This window comes from Panthera pardus, unplaced genomic scaffold, assembly GCF_024362965.1.
Source record: "Panthera pardus isolate Hobbes unplaced genomic scaffold, ASM2436296v1 HiC_scaffold_24, whole genome shotgun sequence".
NCBI classification, from domain to species: domain Eukaryota; kingdom Metazoa; phylum Chordata; class Mammalia; order Carnivora; family Felidae; genus Panthera; species Panthera pardus.
The window spans coordinates 109,867,039-109,886,563 of NW_026526810.1; the positions used below are offsets into that span (position 1 = coordinate 109,867,039).

General features: G+C 46.0%; 1 protein-coding gene across 6 annotated transcripts in view; it reads right to left on the reverse strand.

Annotated features, from left to right (window-relative positions):
- Positions 1–19,525, reverse strand: part of DPF3 (double PHD fingers 3) — a 293,080-nt gene that overhangs the window by 26,117 nt on the left and 247,438 nt on the right. Inside the window, exon 10 of one of the 6 annotated variants that reach the window (XM_053889563.1) lies at positions 15,308–17,102. The exons of the other annotated variants lie outside the window; for them this stretch is intronic. Coding sequence (XP_053745538.1) covers positions 17,027–17,102 — 76 coding nt within the window. The 3' untranslated portion in view covers positions 15,308–17,026. Of the gene's footprint in view, positions 1–15,307; positions 17,103–19,525 lie in introns of those variants that run through there. 6 annotated transcript variants of the gene reach the window in all.

Sequence of the window (19,525 nt, forward strand, 5' to 3'; positions counted from 1 at the left end):
ACATTCTCTTCCAATCCTCATGGCTGAGACCTTTGGGTCCTTCTGAACCCAGCACTCCAAGCAATCGTTACCAATCTGAGTTTTCGCATAGAAAGAAAATAGTTGCTACCTCTGAGCTGGAAGATGTTAAGCTTAATAGGTTAAAAGCCTCCTGTGAGAATTAAGGATTCAAACCTCAAGCAGTTCGCCAAATATTTAACTCCTGTTTCCCTTTCTGTGGGTCAGAGACCCTTATCCAAACAACTAGGACTGCCAACCGAACAGTGGCCTTGTTTTGTGGTTGGACTAACAGACAGTATTCCCACAGTCACATACTTCTGTTTTCACAGAAGATGATCTGAAAGACCCTTTCTAAAGACATTTTTTTAAGTAGTGGTTAATATTTTTTTAAAACTACGCCATCAGTTATGAGGTACTGACCAACCCCTTCTTAAGTAATTCCTCTGTCTCTCATTGCCTGCGGCAGAAAGTAAGCTCCCTAGCATTACAAGCCTCTTTGCTCTCTGGTCACCACTGCCTTTTTAAGATTCATCTTCTTTCATGACCACTGACCAACTACCACTACACCCTATGCAACAGCCACACAGAGAAGCACTTGAATTCCTCCCTCTCTCCACCCCACCCTCCTCCTCCAAAACCTGCTCTGTTTGCACTTCACACTTTTGCACACAAAGGTCTCTCTCTCCTATCCTTCAGCTCCCATTCACAGCCAAACCTGTCGAGCAGATGGTCTACACTCTAGCTACATAAAGCACAGTCCATGAACCAGAAGCCCAAGCATCACCTGGGAACTTGTTAGAAACACCCACTCTTGACCTACAACCTTAAATCTGCATTTTAACAAAATCCCTGGGCGACTCATGTGCACAATGAATTTTGAGATGCACTGTCCTAAATCCACTCCTTTCCTTTCTGGGATACCCACTCAGTCTTCATTCTCTCTAATCTGACTTCCCTCCCTGCCTCTCCACCAAATCAACTCTCATCGAATGAGGGAAACTGTCAATTCATATACGAATAAAAGAATCAACGAAATACCACCTCCACCTTTTGCCTACCCTTAGAACTTCCATTCATCCTTCAAGGCCAGTCCCACTTCAGTAAAGACCCATGCAGACAAGGAAACCAAAGTGCCAAGAGGCTGGGGCAACTGCCAGACAATAGCCAGAGCAAGCTCTCGGCACCCACATTATTCCACCTTTGAGTGACATCAGGAAAGATGCCCATGACCTCCCATGGCAGGCCCTCACAGCCACAGTCAGAGGGAGAGCCCCAAGGCTGGAACAGGTATGGCAAGTCTAATGTTGCTTTGTGGCTGAAGGCCCACATGGGCTAATCAAATCAGTTTCCTTTGTTCCGGTTCCTACCTACTGCCGCGTACTCTACCTAATCTCCCAACCCCTTCTCTGTTCTCTCCCTTCACCGCACTTCCCAAGCAGCCACCTTTCTCCCTCTCCTTGCCTCGAGAGGGAGGCTCTCCTTTTCCTTTGGAGAACAAGGACCTCAGAGAGGAAATATCAGGCTGTGGTCTTCCCATTTCTCCACTCCACAGCAATGCCATTCTGGTGATCCTGAACTTTAGAGCCCATTAGGAGCGCCATTAGGGGTGATGCAGATCCTGACAGGGGCAGGGATCCTTGAGCCACACTTGGGGACCCCCTGCCTCCTAGACTCTCCTCAAGGCTCCTGCATATCAGCAAGCTATGCCACCATGTAGGCATTCGAGACCACGGGCAAGTCCACCAGCTGCTCTGAGTCTGCCTTGGTCAAATGAGACTCCAGAACATTTCCTGCCCACCTCATCCTTCTATTGTGAGGATCCTGCTGACACGGTGTGTGTTACTGCTTTGTTAAACTGGAAAACACTTTTTCAAAAAAAGGAAAAAGCAAGGTTTTGCCACTCTTCTGCTTTGTTTTGGCACCAACCAACAGCCTCTATTCTCATTCCCAGAAATTCCATATTCCTCTCAACCTCAGCCTACTGTCGACATACTCTTAAGTGTTTCAGACAGTCCTGTGATTGTTGGATGCAAAAGACATCAATTCATATTGGCCAGTGTCCAGACATAAGCTACATCTTCCTGATAGCAGTTCTGTTTGCCAGAGACCTGTGGGTCCCATGCATAAACAGGAGGCCCTCACTTCCTCTCAGGGGCCTCAGACAGGCAACATATGCTCTCTTTCCAAGATAAGGCCTTTTTGGACAACAAAGCACTTAGAATATTTCCCTTGTATCAATAAGAACAAACACAAATGCCCACCCCAGTGTTAGTGGGACTGATCTGGCGGGGGCAGGAAAGAGTTAAGGCATCATTTCCATTGTGTTGTTATGAGCCACTGAGTATCTTTGAAGCCTAATTAAAGTGCACTCTTTCAATGATGAATGAATTAGCCCCAGAATAAGCATCGCTTTCCACCATTTTCTGTTTTTGTGTCTTTTAACTATTTTAAGAGGAAAACACCTGAGCCCAAATCCAAAGGGGGCAGTTAGTCATAGCCAGGTTGGCTCCGACTTACTGGGTCCACCAGTAATTCTTTAATCTCATTGGAAGCTCCAACCACTACTCCTTAACACATACCACTCTTTCTGTGTTACCTCTCACGCACCCATATCCATAGACTCCACATCCATTCTTGGAATCACATCTCTGCATATTATCTGTTGACCCCTTCCTCTCTGTCCTACTCACCTCAACTCCAGTTAAGCCCAACCCTCTCCTAGTCTGTGCCTGTACCCAAAGCCACTGTACTGATCAGCCTCCATTGAAATGGTGACCAAAAATCTTAGTAGTACCCTATATTTTGCTGATCAAACCCCTCTCCCACACCTCTCCATTTTCTCCAATCCCCCATAGCTTATTCACCTCCTCCCACTCTCCTTATTTAGTTAAGAACACACATTAGTGGTCAGAATAAAACTGTTTCATTTTCTCCATGCAAATCCCCCCAGCCCTCTGCACCTGCGGCCCTATGCTTGTCACCCTCCTATACTGGAAACAAACGCTCCCGGCTCCTACCCAAGGCCAATCGCCTACTTGTACCCAGATCCCAAACCTCTCACTCTTCCCTGAGAACTCTGTTCCTGCTATTAATTCCTCTGGCATCAATTTCTCTCTCTAGTCAACAGTTCTGCTGGCATACAAATACACTGTAAGAGCTCCCATTTTTCAAAGAGACCCTTCTTGATTATCTCCTCCATCAATGACCCAATTTCTGCTCCTCTTTTCAGCCCAACTCCTTGAAAGGGCATTGCCCTCCATCCCCTTTCTGTAGTCTCCTGTCCTCCTCCCACATGCCCAGCTGTCCCTTCTCAGTCTCCTTTGCTGGAATCTTCACTTCTCTCTGATTCCAGACTCTTCTTTCTATCTGGTTAGACTCACTTCCCCCACATGTCATCCACACACTTGAAACTCCCAAACTGATCCCTCCAGCACAGACCCGTCCCCTAAGTTCCGGACCCATACATTCACCTGCCATGGTGGTTGGGAACTCAAAGACTAAAAGTAAAAAAGATCCAAGATAGTGAATCCCTATCTCGAGGGGTGGTGGGGACCCTGAAGCCAGCAGGGGAGCCTGCATTTGGAGGAGATGTAGTATCTTCATGGAGCTGGGAGGTTCAACTCACAGCAAGAAGAAAAACAGAAAGCACCAACTTTCAGAACTCCTGGGATGCATTTTGGATCACGAATAAGTAAACAAAAGAGATCCTCACAAGTTCCAGAATCATGAGAACAGAGAGGAGAGATAAAGCGAGAAGAGGAAGAATTGGTAAATCTGGGGGGAAGGACACGGGGTGGAGAGGAGTGGGGGAGACAAAGAAAGACGCAGAAGACAAAGGAAGGAATGGGTAAGAGAATGAAAATAAGAACCCAGAAAAAAGATTTGGGTTCTTCCTTATTCAGGAGACACAGCTAGAATTCTGGCTGAATTCTTAACAAGATGTAGAAACTCAATTCTCTGAGTCTGCCCTAAAGAGTATTTAGCACTATTACTAATAACAGTTCCCACTTATCAAGGTGCTTCCTGAGTGCTAGATGCTTTGAACACATGTTCTCATTCAGTGCTTGAAACAACCTGTGACCCAGGTGTCACTGTCCCCATTTTCAGAGTAGGGAAGTCATCGACTCAAGACGTCCTAGCAAAGGGTTGGCAGAGGAAAGATGCACTGGCATATCTTATCCCAACACCCATTCAGGCAAATACCACACCACTCAGCCGCAGGAGACAGACCTGGAGAAGGACCCTTCTCCTGACCCAAGGAGACTGAGGGGCTGGTGGGCCACTCTCACGGAGCACTGGGCCTCTGGCCATCCAGTGGCTTCCCAAGTCAGAGGGCTGCCCTCCTGCACTAAGGTCCTGCTTCCTCTCCACGACCCCTGTCCCCTGTCCACACTCCAGGTGAATCTGTCATCCCAGCCCCCACAGCTTTTAATCCAGGGTCCTGGATTAAAAGCATTCCTGAATTACCCCAGGGCAAAATCAGGTCAAGGCCACCTCCAAACCCCGGCCTCACAGAGTTAAAGGTGAGCAACTGGAAGAGCTTAGAGGCAAAGAAGTTAATTAGCTCCCTAAAACTAAAAGGGGGAGAACAGAGCCTGGGCAGAGGCAGTGTAGTTACAGGAGGAGGCCCGAAGAAGAGAGCACTCGAGTGGAAGTCCAGAACCTCAGGCCTGCACGGCCCCCAGGGAGCACTGAAATCTTGGCAATGACTCTTGGGTGTCTGTTTCCTCCTCTGTTGGATCCACTCTGAGGCCTCTTCTCTGCACTCAATAGCCGAGGACAGGGTGGCACTCAGGCCCAACACAGCCTCCTGTGGGACAGAGCCTGACCTCTGGAAGGCCAGAGCTGGGCGACATCAACGCCTCTCTGCAAGCATGCACCCCACAAGTGCCCCAGAACCACACAGAAGATGCCCAGTCTCGCCCCAACCCAGCTTTCTCCATCTGCCTCTGCAAGCAGGGGAAGAGGTGGATGAGGCAGAGATTCGCAGGCGTGGGTGGGCAGAGTGGACAGAAGAGGCCTCTGCTTCATGACATGATCAGTGATGGGGGGCAGGGTAAGATATAAACTGCCATCTCCCTTCCACAAACCCCTGGAACGGTGCCTGAAATTTCCACCACTGAAGTGACCCTCGTGGCTTAAAAACTTGACTTCCAAAAAGCCGCAGTTAAAATGCAGAGCACTTTCTCAGACAAGTTAACTCGATCACGGGTTCCTCACTCGGTCTACTCAGAGCTTCTGTCAGCACCAGAGTGAGCCTTGGAACACCTGGTCCAACCCCTTCTTTAAACACCTGAGGAAACTGAGCCCTCCAAAGGTGAAGTGACTGGCCCAGGGCCACAGGGCAAGGAGGCAGCAAGGCTAGAATGTTGCCCCACGTCTCCTAAGTCCTTCCACAGCATGGACTGGCTCCTGGGAGTGTAACTCAGGTGGTCTGGAATCGTGGCATCCTGCTCCTGAGCTGCCCCTGCCTGCTCCTGTTCAGCTACCACAGCAAAACCCCTGGGGCCTTGCCAGCTGACTCCTCCCTGACCCTGCCTTCCGGAAGGATGAATGCACATCAAAACCCTGGGGCCAAAGTATTCCTGGGTACTGTCCATTCCGCATCCAGCTCCCTTTCCCACAGCCTCCTGGGAAGGAGAAGTTTCCAGAAGGGAGAGCTCTACAGGCTTTCACAGAAAAAGGACGCTTCTAAGAAACATTCCTCTGGACAATAGGAATAAGGCAGGAAAACAGGGGGAAAACAGGTTTGGTTTTTAATGTTGCATTCTCACCAACATGGCATCCTGAAACTTTGGAGTTCATCTGACTAATATCAAGTTGAATCCCTTATTTACAAAGATGGAGAATGAATCTCTTTTGAAGCAGATCAACCAAATAACGCCTGAGGCCTTAAAATGAGGTAATGGGAAGGAAAGAAGTACAGAGAAAGGACTAGTCCCCTGCCTGGGATTGAGACGGAGCTCTTTGCTCCCCTCCTGACAGGCCCACAGCCACCTAAGTGGTCCTGCAGAGCTTCCTGGCATGGGGGAGCCTGGCCAGGACAGCTGGCTCTTTGCAATGACCCAATCAGCCCTTTCTGGGAAACCTAGATTCATTAGCATACTGGCTAAATCCACAGTGCTGACCAGCCAGTGGGTAACAGGACTCATGGCCACGATGGATTCTCTCCAGAGCCGGCAGGACGCTTGCTACTACAGAAAAAGTAAAGTGTCACAGAGGAGGTTGGGGGAGAGGAAACAAGAAGGAGCAGAAGCCCAGAGCCCTTGGTTTGAGAAATGAGAGGGAGAATTCAGAAGGGCCGTCTTCCCTGGACAATGGTTAGAAAGGAATGAACGCACACCGGCCGTTGAAGTCAAATAGACATGTACATCTGCCTGGTTTCGGGCAGGTCACTACCCGACATCTGTCCTCCTCATTCCCCCAGCTCCAAAATGGGCCCAACATCCCAGGATTGTTAGAGGAGGTGATGAGATCAGAGGACCCATGACGGCGTGTAGCTCCTCAATGAACCTCATTCTCCTTCTCTCCCTTAGAATACAAAACCCCATCTGGTCCACAGGAAAAGCCCAAGAGTAAACACCCTCCCCGTAAGCCCTGGAAAGAGGCACAGGGCCCTCCCGGGGAGGAGGATGGCTGTCCCAGTGGCAATGGACTGACTCATTTGACCAACCGTCCTTAATTTCCCTCTTCACATTTCGGGAGCCCTAGAGTGCTCTTCCCCCAAATGAGGCATGCAGCAGAAATGAGCTGTGATTAGCACAGCAGAGAGACCAGAGGATGGGGGCAGGGGAGAGTGAGCTGCAGAGTTTCCTGGAATTAATGGAGAGGGAGCAGGAAGGGCAAGTTGCTGTCTCAGAAGATCTCGCTCTGCGCCAATCACCAGGCAGGGACTTCTTTTTTGAAGCCAACCTTCTCAACCTCTGTAGGGCAAAATCAACTCTGAGGGCTGCCTGTGATAGACCTAATGTGCCATTAGAGGCAGGCCTGGGGTGCTTTCTGCAGGGCACACAGTTAAATTTCAAGCTAGTATGTAGGTGATCTAGGTGGATGCATGAACCAGACACCGAACATTGCGCGGGAAGCAATTAACACTCAGCCCCAGCGCGTTGGCTGAACCAGATTTGCATCAACATTACGGTGTAAAGGCAGATGAAGGAAAGAGAGATTTTGAAAGGGTTTGGTGAGACAGTGCTGTATGAGGCCCAGGTGCTGCATAAATGTCAGCGGGGGTGGAGTGGGGAGGTAGCAGGGGGAAAGAGGGGTGGATCTAGAAGCTGGCATCCTATTGTTTTTGCTTTTCTCAGAGGGAAGATGGATATTACTCTATTGTGGGTTTCAATTCTGTGCTGTCAGATGACCTTTTCAGTCCAGGGCTCTGCCACGTCTGGGCATGCCTAAGCCAAGACAAGTGCCACTGAGCGTTACAGGCAAATAATAAGCAAAGGCAAACACACTAAAGATCTAGAGTCTAGTCCCGGTCCCGCCACTTCCGTGTAGCTTTGACCAAGTCACAACCCTTCTGAGTTTTGGCCCGCTCATCTGCTAAGTGGGACAGTAGCCCCTGACAAGGCTGCTGGGAAGATTACCTTGAAAATGTGGCTGTTATTTAGCACATCAGGAAGTGCCAACCATTCTTGGCCACCCAGAGATGGCCCCACTCTTTGGACTCACAATCCATGTTCCTCACACACCGCCGCACGTCTTTCAGTCCCGAGGGCCAGCAAAGAACCCACCGACAAGATGAAGTGGGGAGACATGAGCACAGGAGGTAGAAGGAAAAGCGAGGTCCCAGGAATTGTGATCTTAGGACTTCTTGATTCCCCCACAGGTAAAGCGGCTAAGGGCAGACAGGCAATGGTGCCAGAAGGTGCTTCCGCACCCAAACAAAGGCAATGGCCAGAATCGGAGCCTTCTTTCCTCAACTCTCCTCAACCACGTTCAGTGACCTATAGATCTAAAGGACACTTTTTCAAATAAACTCTCTCTCCAACTCGACTAAAAGGACAATCAGAGATTTGATCCCAAATTTCAATCAATCTCTTAGATACAAAGCTCTCTGGGGCCAACCGGCCTCTCAGGATATCCCATACTCCTCCCCAACGGTGTTACAAACCAGGAAGGGGTAGAAGAGCACTTTCTCTGGTTTCAGAATAATCCTTGGTGGAACAGACCCACAGAATCATGTGACACTTAGCGAGGTGAACACTTCATCAGTTGGACACGCATCACACAGAAGACAGGATACACCGGGGTTCTGTCACAAGTCATTTAGAAGGAATCCTGACCACTCTTTTTTCCCTCACAGGGGCTAGGATCCCACAGTCATGACACAGTCCGAGGCGGCCTGGTAGGGAAGAGTATATAAACCCAAACTTCTTCACGGGCAGCTGGGCTGCCCTCACACAGCCGTCCTAAACATTATATTCATCCTGTTCAAGGGCCCAAGATGCACTGGCTTCCTCCTGTTCCTATTTCCTGCATTGTTGATCAGGCCCCACCATGATGGTGAATGCTGTTTGCATCCTCTGACTTCTCTCCACAGCCTGGGATCTTCCCCCACTCCATTCAGGTTCATCTCACTGTGCCTGCAGCCCCACTGTGCTGCTCACACCTCAGAGCTTTTGTTCAGGTATTTCCCACTCTCGGTGGCCTGTCTTCTCTTTGCTCACCCCAACTGCAGCCCAACTGCGCTCTCCATTCAGTGCAGACCCCCCTCGCTATTCCAGCCTGAGCTGGAAACTCCCTTCGCTCAGCCCGGGTGGCACCCACAGTTTGTACCAACTTGGCACCTAATTATAAACGGTCTTGTCTTGAATAATATGCTAACCACCTGTCTCCCCTCTTTATGAACAGAAAAGAGGACTTCCACGGTGGAGAGGGTCTGAGCAAAACAATCTTCGATTGGAAAATTCAGACATTACCAGCTATGACTACTACCATTGTCAACTCAATCTCCCTGAGCCTCAATTTCCATGTCTGTGAAACAGGAATGGTAATCTGAACCTGAGAATGTGGGTATACAGCCTTCACAAGCTAACATCTATAAGAAGCTTATCAGTGACTAGCACATAGAAAGTATCCCCAAGGAGCACCTGGGTGGCTCAACTGGTTGAGCATCCAAGTTCAACTCAGGTCACAATCTCACAGTTCACAAGTTCAAGCCCCACATCAGGCTCGCTGCTGTCAGCACAGAGCCTGCTGTGGACCCTCTGTCCCCCTCTCTATGCCCCTCGCCCGCTTATGCACACTCTCTCTCTCTTCTTCAAAAATAAACGTGATAAAAAAAAAAGAAAAGAAAGTGTCCCCAAAAGTTTGTTTCAATTCCCCTTTGTTTGTCTTTTATGCCCTGCAAAACCTAACACAGTACTGCAACATGGAAGACATTCAATAAAAGTTTGATTAATTGATCAGAAGCATAAAGCAAACCAATAACTGGAGGGTCATTATACAAAACACCAGTATGTGGTCAAAACATATTGATCTATTTTTTCAATTACGGACAAAAGGTTGATGTCTACAGAGGGAAAACAATCTATTTTAACTAAAAAACTTTTCAAAATTACAAACTGCCAGTCTCTTTGAACCCATAACTCAAGTCAAGGAGAAATTTTAGCATAAGCGTTCACGCTAGCAACTCATCACACCATTCCTTCACCCCTTCTTACACAAGCTCTCTCCATTCCCAACCTCTTTTACATTTCACGTCCTCAGAAAGTTGACTTCACATACTACAAATACAGTACAATCCTTCCTACTTCTTTAAATCAAACACAGAGCAAAACTATAGGTTTTTTTTCTAAGTTACGTGGAAAGAATCCTGACCACAGGTTTTCCCAAGCAGAATTTTTGTTTTATACATATAAATATAAAATTAACTTTGTCTTTTAATAAAACCTTCCTTCCCCTACCTACTGAGTTGGGGAGAGGGGAGTAGACAACCATGAATATTAGTGAGGCTGTTCAACCAAAATCAAGTTAAGAATAATATCCGGGTCCTATGAGCAAGTACGAAATCCATGCACCAAGGATGATGTTGGACATGGTGAAATCCAAGGAGATGAGAACCATAAAGGAACTTGGAGTTTTCAGCAGAACCATTTTCCCTCGTGGCGTTTTGGCCTTACTGTCCTTTCCAGTTGCTTCTCACTTGTTCGTCTTTCACATTTTTGACAATTCTCTGGAGGAAAATGTCTCTTGCATTCACTTTCCAGCTGGCGTCTCACATTACCCAAACAATGGAAGTCCCCATAAGGCCTTGGGGCATTGCTTCAGTATGAATAGGAACAAGCCTAGAAGTGTAATTTTGGTTAATGATCACAACACGCGTCCATAAGACCAATTCTCGCCACGCCTCCCCACTCCCTGGTGGTGAGTTAGGCACTAACTCTTTCAGGTTACCCAGCTACAATTCAAAGCATTGCCAAGCTTGACGAGACCCTGAGAGGTCATCTAGCCCACGCCCCTAACTCCGCGCAGAAGTATTTGGCTATCAGTGAGGTCACATCAGCCTCAATAGTCAAAAATTCTTGCTGTCAAAAGAACTATTTGTCAGTCTGTTCCAAGCCCCAACTTCTCCCGTCCTCTCTAGAAGCCAAAAAGATCAGTGTCTTTTTCTCAATGATGCATATGACAGTTATTAAGTGACCCCAATTCTCTTGCCCAAGTTAACCCCAAATCCTTTGCCCTTTCTTACAGGGCTTATTATTGTTCATCCTTTTCATTATTGCTAATATTCTTCTCTGTACTTTTTGGGTTTTCCAGTTATTTTCAGCTATTTCAAACACAGTGGTGTCAAATATTAAATAGAGGTGAAGAAATGCTTTCCAGCCCTTGCACGTTATACCCAATATAACCCAGCTTGGCATCGTGCTAACTTAAAAATAAACAGCACGCTGCTCCTTCAGCTAGTGTTCCACTACGGCTTCCAGATCCATCTCAGCTATGATTGTGTCTTGCCAGGTGATCACTAATAGCACAGTCACCATAATTATATCAGTCAGGTGGGCACAAAACCATTGATCCCCACTGTTAACCACCTCACACCAAAGCATTTCCTATTCTGGTGTAAGGAAAGACCAGGTAACCAAGGGATTGTGCTTCTAACACCATATTCATGCAGAATACAAAACATAGGGTTTTCTAACTAGAATCTTTCTCCTTCTAGTCAATGCCGAAAAGCTGACCACTGGGTGACTTCAGTTACGATCACGGGGTGGAGCTTGGAGCAAACAGAGCTGACATACAACATTGATCTCACCCCCTCACCCTGTTAAGAAAACTAGGAAGTAACTCAGGGAACTTAGCAATAGGCACCAGTAAAACACACCCTGAGATCTGAAAAGTTACTCATTCTCTCAAAGCAATGCAGTGGCCTCTCACAACGGCTAAAGAGCATCTCTTTGATGAGTTTGGCAAGGCAGCTGCCACCTAGCATGACCAGCTCACGGGCTACCTGTCAGGTTCATCCCATACTCAACTTGTAAGAGAATTTTAATTCAGTAGTAGGTCTGGTATCAGAAATCTTCATTACCATCTAAGGAAGACAATCATTTGTCAGTTCTTTTAGGATGTGAGATACTGAGTTGGAGACTCAGTGTTCTACTTCTGAATATGACCACAAACAACTGGGCTCTCAGGATGAAATGCACCTCAGCAACATCCTCAATGCCTCATAACTAACAATTTCAGGGAGCCACAGCTATTGGGGAATCAGAAAGAGACCATTTCTTTAACTGCAACAACCCCACACCTCCCAAACTGGGCTCTGCTAAATGTCCTTTAGCATTTATCTCCCACAGAAACTATAGTCGATGTTCACTTAGCCCACAGGAGCCATTTGCATGGACTCAACTATTTTAAAGTTGGTCTTTTTTCATATTTAAGTTGGTAGAGATGAATGATGTTAGTCATTATGCCTCCAAGAGTCACCATTATGTATGGCTACCATGTCGACTGGCTGGATTATTTATAGGTACTTTCGGTAAGCACTGTACTATTGTAGTTTGGACCTGGCACCCAAACGAGAAAACCTAATAGCTTTCTAACACCTTGTGGTGGAATTTTTTGGATCAAAACACTTATCCATATAGGCCTCAATATGGCTTTCATTACTAACCATGAAATGTACTTCTTGCCCTTCACCTGGTGATGTGAAATTCTTCTCTTAGTCCTGCCACTTATAAAGGTCTTCAGTGTCACTACCAGCACTCCCCACTGTAACAGTATAATACTCTGTATTTCTAATTCAGGATCAGCGAACTCTGGCCCCTGGGCCAAATCTGGCCAGCTAGCTGCCTATTTCTGTAAATAAAGTTTTATAGGAATATGATCATGCCCACTCATTTATATATTGTCTGTGGCTACTTTCATGCTACAACCCCAGAGCTGAATAGTCGCAACGGATGTCTGGCCTGCAAAGCCTGAAATATTTACTATCTGGACCTTTACAGGAAAAGTTTACAGAGTCCCCATTATAAGACAGAAGGAAAACAAATTGCTTATTCAGAATAGCCTTCTCCTCACCTGAACCAAAGAAAATAAAGCAAGAAAACAACCCTGACCCAAAAGACTACCTTTTACATGTACTTTGCATGAATTCTGTGCAGATGCATCTAAGATGTGAAATACTTAAGACAAATTTAAATAACAAAGATTCTGGAGTGACATATATATCTTCATATAAAATATAAAATTTTATATATAAAATATAATATAAATATGCATATCCCTCCAGAATTTTTATTTAGATTTATTTTAAGTATTTTACATCTTCTAATCTTCTGTGCATCTCATTTCAGAGAACACTTTGTAACATATATATTTATTTATATACTTTTTAAATATACATACATATATACTTTTTTTAATCAAAGGAATTTCTAAATTTGCTCTTTGGGGAAGACAATAAAACTTGAATTGAGTTCTTGTCACATGGAATAATTTAGAAATCTTAGAAAAGACAAGACGGGTAAAAGGAATGTGATATAATAGATGACTGGTCAGCAATAAGAACAAAGTACAAGAAAAATAGAGAACAAAAAAACCATAACTTTAAACTGTATAGCCCCGCCCAGGGTTTTAGAGAGATGCTCTTTCATTTACGTGCAGAGGGAAGGGGACTGGATGGGGGAACGTCTTGTACTAAACTGCATCCTGAATCCCTAATGTGCTCAATAACGACCTAGCTCCATCCAGAGACCAACCCAGGGACCCATCCCCAGCACATAACAATTCTAAGTCAGATTACCATTAGACACATCCATGGAGGAAGTGAAGGAATTTGGTCAAGGCATTTCATCCTTCAACCTTACCCAGACTGGAGCCCTTAGGGAAGGCTGTCCCAAAGTCGTCAAAGGGTATCTGGCACACACTCACATTTAGTTTTGTCCACACAAAATTGATTTTCAGTGTTTTCAATTTATGACCAACATTTTGGGGAGATCTCACCAAAATTTTTGAAGTTTTGGTCCGTCTTGAAAAACCTGGGCACCTGAGAACGCTAAGCCCTCAAGCAGCACCCCTGAGCTGGTAGTGGCTGTCCCACTCAGAGCACAGATGCTGTCTGGCTCTATACACTCCCTACGACTCCCTGGTGTCTCCCTGTGTCCCAAGGCTGAGCATCAAGGGCTGCCTCCTCCCCCTGGCACTGTTAATCATCACTCATTAAAGATACCTGCTCCGTAGGCATCTCAAGTTTGACGCCAGAGCTAACCTTTTATATGAACTGATATGTTTCCAAACGGATGAGGAAAGTGATTTTTCTCTTTGTCATTCTTTGGTTCACATGTATATTTTTCCCCTCCCTCTTGATCAGTGACCATCTACAGACGTCAAGCACATGCATGCTTTGCCAACAATTCACCGTCATTTGAAAAAGGCAGTCCCTTCCCTCATGAGCTACCAGTAAAGACATTTGATTCTGCTGGGTCTCCTCCATCCCTTAGTTAATTTACACTGATACTACATCCGTATGCTAGACAACTTATCCCTACAAGCAGCCAAAAGACAATACCTACAAAGAGGTAGGTATGTCATAAGGTAAGACATAGCTTACGGAGAGAATGTTTGCCCATCAGAATCAACGCACCCTTTTGGAGGGCGTAAATTAGAAGGGAGATTTCGGGTGCAATCATTTCCCTCCTGAGAAGATATTTAATCCCCTTGGTGACCTCTGAATTGGATCCAGTGTCTCAAATTTAAGTCACTTCAGGAAGTGGGTGATACTTAATAAATGTGCAAAACTTCCTATTTACACCAAGTGTCTATCAACAGATGCATGGATAAACAAAATGTGGTATGTGCACACCAGGGAATATCACTCAGCCTTCAAAAGGAATGAAATTCTGACACCTGCTACAATATAGACACACCTTGAAGACAGTATGCAGAGAGAAATAAGGCAGTCACAAAAGGACAAACACTATACGATTCCACTCATCTGAGGTATCGCCAGTAGCCAAATTCATAAAGACAAAGTAGAATAGTGGTTGCCCGGGGCTAAGAGGAGGAGAGCATGAGGAGTTCTGTTTAATGGCGACAGAGTTTCAACAGGAGATGAAAAAGTTCTGGAGCGGATGGAGGTGGGCTGTGCAACAATGTGAATGCACTCAATGCCACTGCCCACTAAAATGGTAAATTTTATGTAATGCATATTTTACCACAACAAAAAGAAAACAAAAGCTTAAGGAGGGTATATTGGCGGAGGGTGGGGGGGACGGTTGCTTTTTACTGTTAGGGAAACTTATAAGTCCGTAATAAATATCACAGTGTGACAATGCTCAGAGGGCAAGACATGGCCTGAAAGGCCAGTCTGGTTCCACCTGACCTAGGGCACCCATATGAGAACAGTATTCACTTCCATACACAAGAAGAAACCTATCAGAGGGTCTGGTTTATAGCCGTACCAACTGGCCACTTGGGGACGCTATACTAAGAGCACCTTTCACGCAATGGAAATATTAACCCCCAGATTTTTCCAAACACACACTAAATCTCACATTCTTATGCCAAACTATTCTTGGCATAGAGATAATGGCAACATTGGACAGGCATATCAAGTCTATACACATAAACAGGCTCTCCATGGAGAGGGTGACAATGGCTGCAGTGACGGTGGGTGGGCGACAGCAACTATGGACTCAGAGAGCAGATACCGGCACCAACGCTGGGCACCGTTCGCTAAATAAAACAGAAAAGGTCCAACACACCTTGAACGTGCAAGTGGGCAGAATCCTTTCAAGACGGTATGAAAGTCAAACTCAAGTAGGATGAAGTTGGTCAAGTAAAATTTACAGAGATGCTATGGGAGCATTGGAAACAGACTTTTATTTAACAGAAACTTACACAAATTTGATACAAACCCTACATTATGCAAAGCTTTATCACAATTCTACACATTGTAACTTGTGGGAGTTGGTTGGAGAGTGGGTTATTATTATAATTATTAGCATTTTGAAAAGGGACCTTTTCTATCAGAAAACGTCACAGAAAAGGGCTACAAAATGATACAAAGACACTCTTGGTGATCTCCCGCCCTCCACCCCAGGACTGGCCTTGAATGAGAAAGCTGAAAGGGCTAGCAGGAGGTCTGTGCCCATCCAGTCTCCCCTTTCAAAGGCAAAAGAGAGATTCTCAGGCTAAGAACCATTTCGGTAACACTGGCACTCAAGGACTCTTGCTGATGAGAACATCCAGCGTTAGATTATGCATTCATTATTGGGACTCTGCTTACAAGTGGGGGACACTCAAGAGCATGGACACGGAGAAGACCTGGAATAGAATCGAGTGGCCCTGCCGATCAACCGAGCTCCTTCGCCAGGCCACAGACACCGTGTTGAATTACATAGGCCAGCACGTTCACTTCTACCCACACGACCATAAAAGGACATGTTAGAACACGTGTCTTTCTCCTTTACCCCCACCAGCAGCTGAATTTGAGGTTTCCATCATTCAGGTTGGCCTTCCTTGCCCTTGGGGACACTCTAGAACCTTAGGCCACCCCAAAGCCTGCTCAGTAGAAGTCTCCTCTGGAAGTTGTTAGGTGACCAAATTAGTATCATCTCAGCTGATGCTTATTTTGTTGTCTTTTTTTTTTTTTCCTCTTTCTTCGCTGCATTATTTTAAACAAAGCTGTCTGTGTTTGAAAATGTTGAACTCGCAGAGATACAGTTAGTCACTAGATGGAATTCTTTTCTGAACTAGGCCTCGTCAGACATGACAACCAGGAGTCGAGCTGTTTCTTGACATCCAGATGAATGGGGTTTGCCTATGGGGGGGGGGAGGGAGTTTTCTGGGGAGTAGGGAGAGACTGCTGATAGCCTTTGTGGCTAATTTATTTCTGTCACGTCTTAACACATAACCATGTAACATCACCAATGCCTCCAACAGAATTTTGAAGAAGAAAAAACCAATCACTCCTCACTTACCACATCCAACTGGCAGAAATAAAAATACCTAAAGCACATACATGAATGGCTTTTTTAAAAGCCCGAGAGAGCAGAGTTGATCTTTATTTTCTCATTAAAAATGTGGGGTCTTTTTCCTTAGCGTTAATATGAAGTCTTTATTTAACATTAAGTAACTCTTTTGATTTCGTGTCTTCACAAAATTGCTTTTAACTTTTGAAGTAGAAGGTACTTTAAACAAAAATACTGTGCCAGGCCGGCACTTTTTTCTTTTAAATATTGAAATAAATAAAATAGTTAACTCTTTTTTTTTTTCCGTCAGTTTGTTCATGTTCAGTTATTTCTATGGTAGAGCACTTCCAGTCTGACCTGGGTACTTTCTCGGAGACACTTAAAGAAAATGTAATGAAGGATTTTAAAAAGGAAAAAAAAAAATATCTTCTTATTGCACACACTTAGGCCACTCCCAAGACTTCTCTGAGCTGAGCTGAGCTGAGCTGAGTTGTGCTGGAGGCTTTTCCACAATCCAGGCTCCTGTGTTGGCTGAAACACACGCGCAGGAGGGGGCCGGGCAAGGGAAGAGGAAGAGGAGGAGGAGGACAAGGAGGAGGAGGCGCAAATCAACGTGGCTCCTTTTCACCTTCTTCAGAAATGGCTTGCTTGAAGGATGCCGGAGTCCCCAGGTCATAGAGTTGACTGCAGAGGGAAAGGCAACGAAAGATAAAACAAAAAACAACAGCACAGGACAACTACCTAAAAAAAGGAAAGATTAAAATGAAGGGGGTGGTGGAAATGAAATGAACTGAACAGAAAAACAAAAGAAGAAAGAAAGAGAACATACTACCTATGGCCATGCTAATGAGACCATGGCTATGTGCAAGGAGAATCTGGCTGGTGTCTCCTGTGCCCTGAGCATCAGCAGCACGAGATCAGCCAGAAATAGGGCAGGTCAGCTGCACTTGGGCAACCAACTGACACAAGAAACAGAGGGGACACAGCTGGATTTTCAAATCCTAGGTGGTGTAGTGGACAAAACCGGATGCTGGCAAAATCTATCATTTTTTTCTCCTCTACTTGGAAGCTGAATCTTTTCACTGTTAAAATGCCCCAGAAGGACCGTTACGATGCAATCTGTCTGCCTGTCACCTAAGTGGAAATGGGTTGTTCTATGGTGTAGGACGAGTGGCAATTACAAAAACCCCAACCGATGCCCCATTTGGCCTCAGGCCCAAAGGACACTGCTTCACGCACACACCCTCACCTCCAACCCCAAGTGATTCCAGGGTGTCAGAATTACTCAGGGAGAGAACCAAGCCAAAAGATCCATTCCAGTCCTCAACTAGCCCAGTGATCCCAACTGTCAGCCTTGGAACCTGGTGGCAGTTCAATCCTGGTGGGTCCTTTAGCCAGGATGAGTACCAACCAGGAATGGATTTGGCTTCTAGCTGAAATGAAATCTGCTAAGTTATTTTAGGCTTTGGAATGGAGTAGTCTGCACAAAGGAGGAAGAAATAAAACCAAGTATTATCACATTTCACCCCAGAAGCAGTCCCTGAAGGCAGAGATGCGTGCCCCTAAACAGTGCCCATGTCACGTTGGGCTGGGTGGCAAGGGAGAGAGGAAAGGAAGGAGGGGCCCAACTGGAAAAACGGCCAAGGCAGCAGGGAACAAACATCAAAACCAAATGAGTGGCTCAGCCTCCTCCAAGGCTCCATCCCCCATCTTTCTTTGTAGTACCTAAGGCCTTACTCACTGGTCAGGGGCACAGGACTGGTATAGAAGCACTTCCAAAACTGAGACTATCTGTATACTTATGTTTTCAAGGGGTGGCTGAGAAGAGCCTCATTTCTACCCACCACCAAGCCCTCCCCTGACCTCTTCTCCTATTTCCTTCCCCTCCATCCCATCCCATGCCCTTCCACTGTCTCACCTCTCAGATGTGCTTTCTTGGTGTCCTTTCCCAGACCCAGTCCTCATCACTAGTGCTCATCTCTTCGCTGTCCCACCTGCCTCTAGCCCCTTCGCTCCTCTGATAAAATTAGTTGGCCTTCAGAGCCCCCACAGATGCCTGCCAAGTGTATTCTTGTTGGGCACCCAAATTTTCACTCCCTGCCAGGAGTGTTTCTGTCCCTCTCCCAGTGCCCCCGACCCCTCCAGTCAGATATCACCTACCACTCTTCTACTGAGTCTGTCTCATAATCATACCTTCATGACCCTCCAGTTTCCTCAAATTTTCATCCTTGGCCCCCCAAAACACACACACACACACACACACACACACACACACACACACACACTTTTCTTCTTTTGTTCCATTTAAGCCACCTGGAAAATAGCTGGTTGGTTCCCAACTTTGTGCTCCTAACATCCATTTTCTCCTTCATTTCCTCTGGCTGGGCCAACTGCAGGCCATTGAAAATGTCCCGCTGCACCTCAATCCCCTTCAAGGAGGCTACTTTTCCATCCCTCCACATGTCCTCCACTCCCCCACCCCGACTCTGGTCCTCACACCCTCATTCTTCCTCCTAACCCCTCATCACTCCTTTACTGGCTCCTGGATCTCTTCTACCCTCTCTGACTTGACCAATGGATGCTGTGTCCAGATAGGACCTCTCTAACATTTCTGTCCACAGTATTTATTGAGCATCCCCTATGTATGGAATGAGACACTAAATCCTTCCACTAATCAGCTCAGAAGCATTGTTCAGTGCTCAGTTTATTTCAACAAATAATTATGGCACAATGGTGTCAGGCACTGTCTGAGGGACATGAATGACATCATCTTTGCCCTCAAGGAACACATCATCTGTTTGATGAGAAAGACTACAAACAGTCATGTTATAATAAGCGCTAAACTAGTAGCATGAACAAAATACTACAGAACGATACTGAAGCATATGTTCGCATTATGATTTTCGCCATCTTACATGGTTTGGGTGGCGACCCCCAGCTTTGCCTTTTGTTCAGCTCCAGCTCCATTCTCTCTGACAACAGACATTCTTGCCAACACAGTAAATAGCACTAGCCAATCTGGAGCTCTTAGTTGATCTGGATGACTTCGTCCAAGAAAATCTCCCTGACCACGGTGGTCCCCAGCAAAAATAATTACATATCACCCC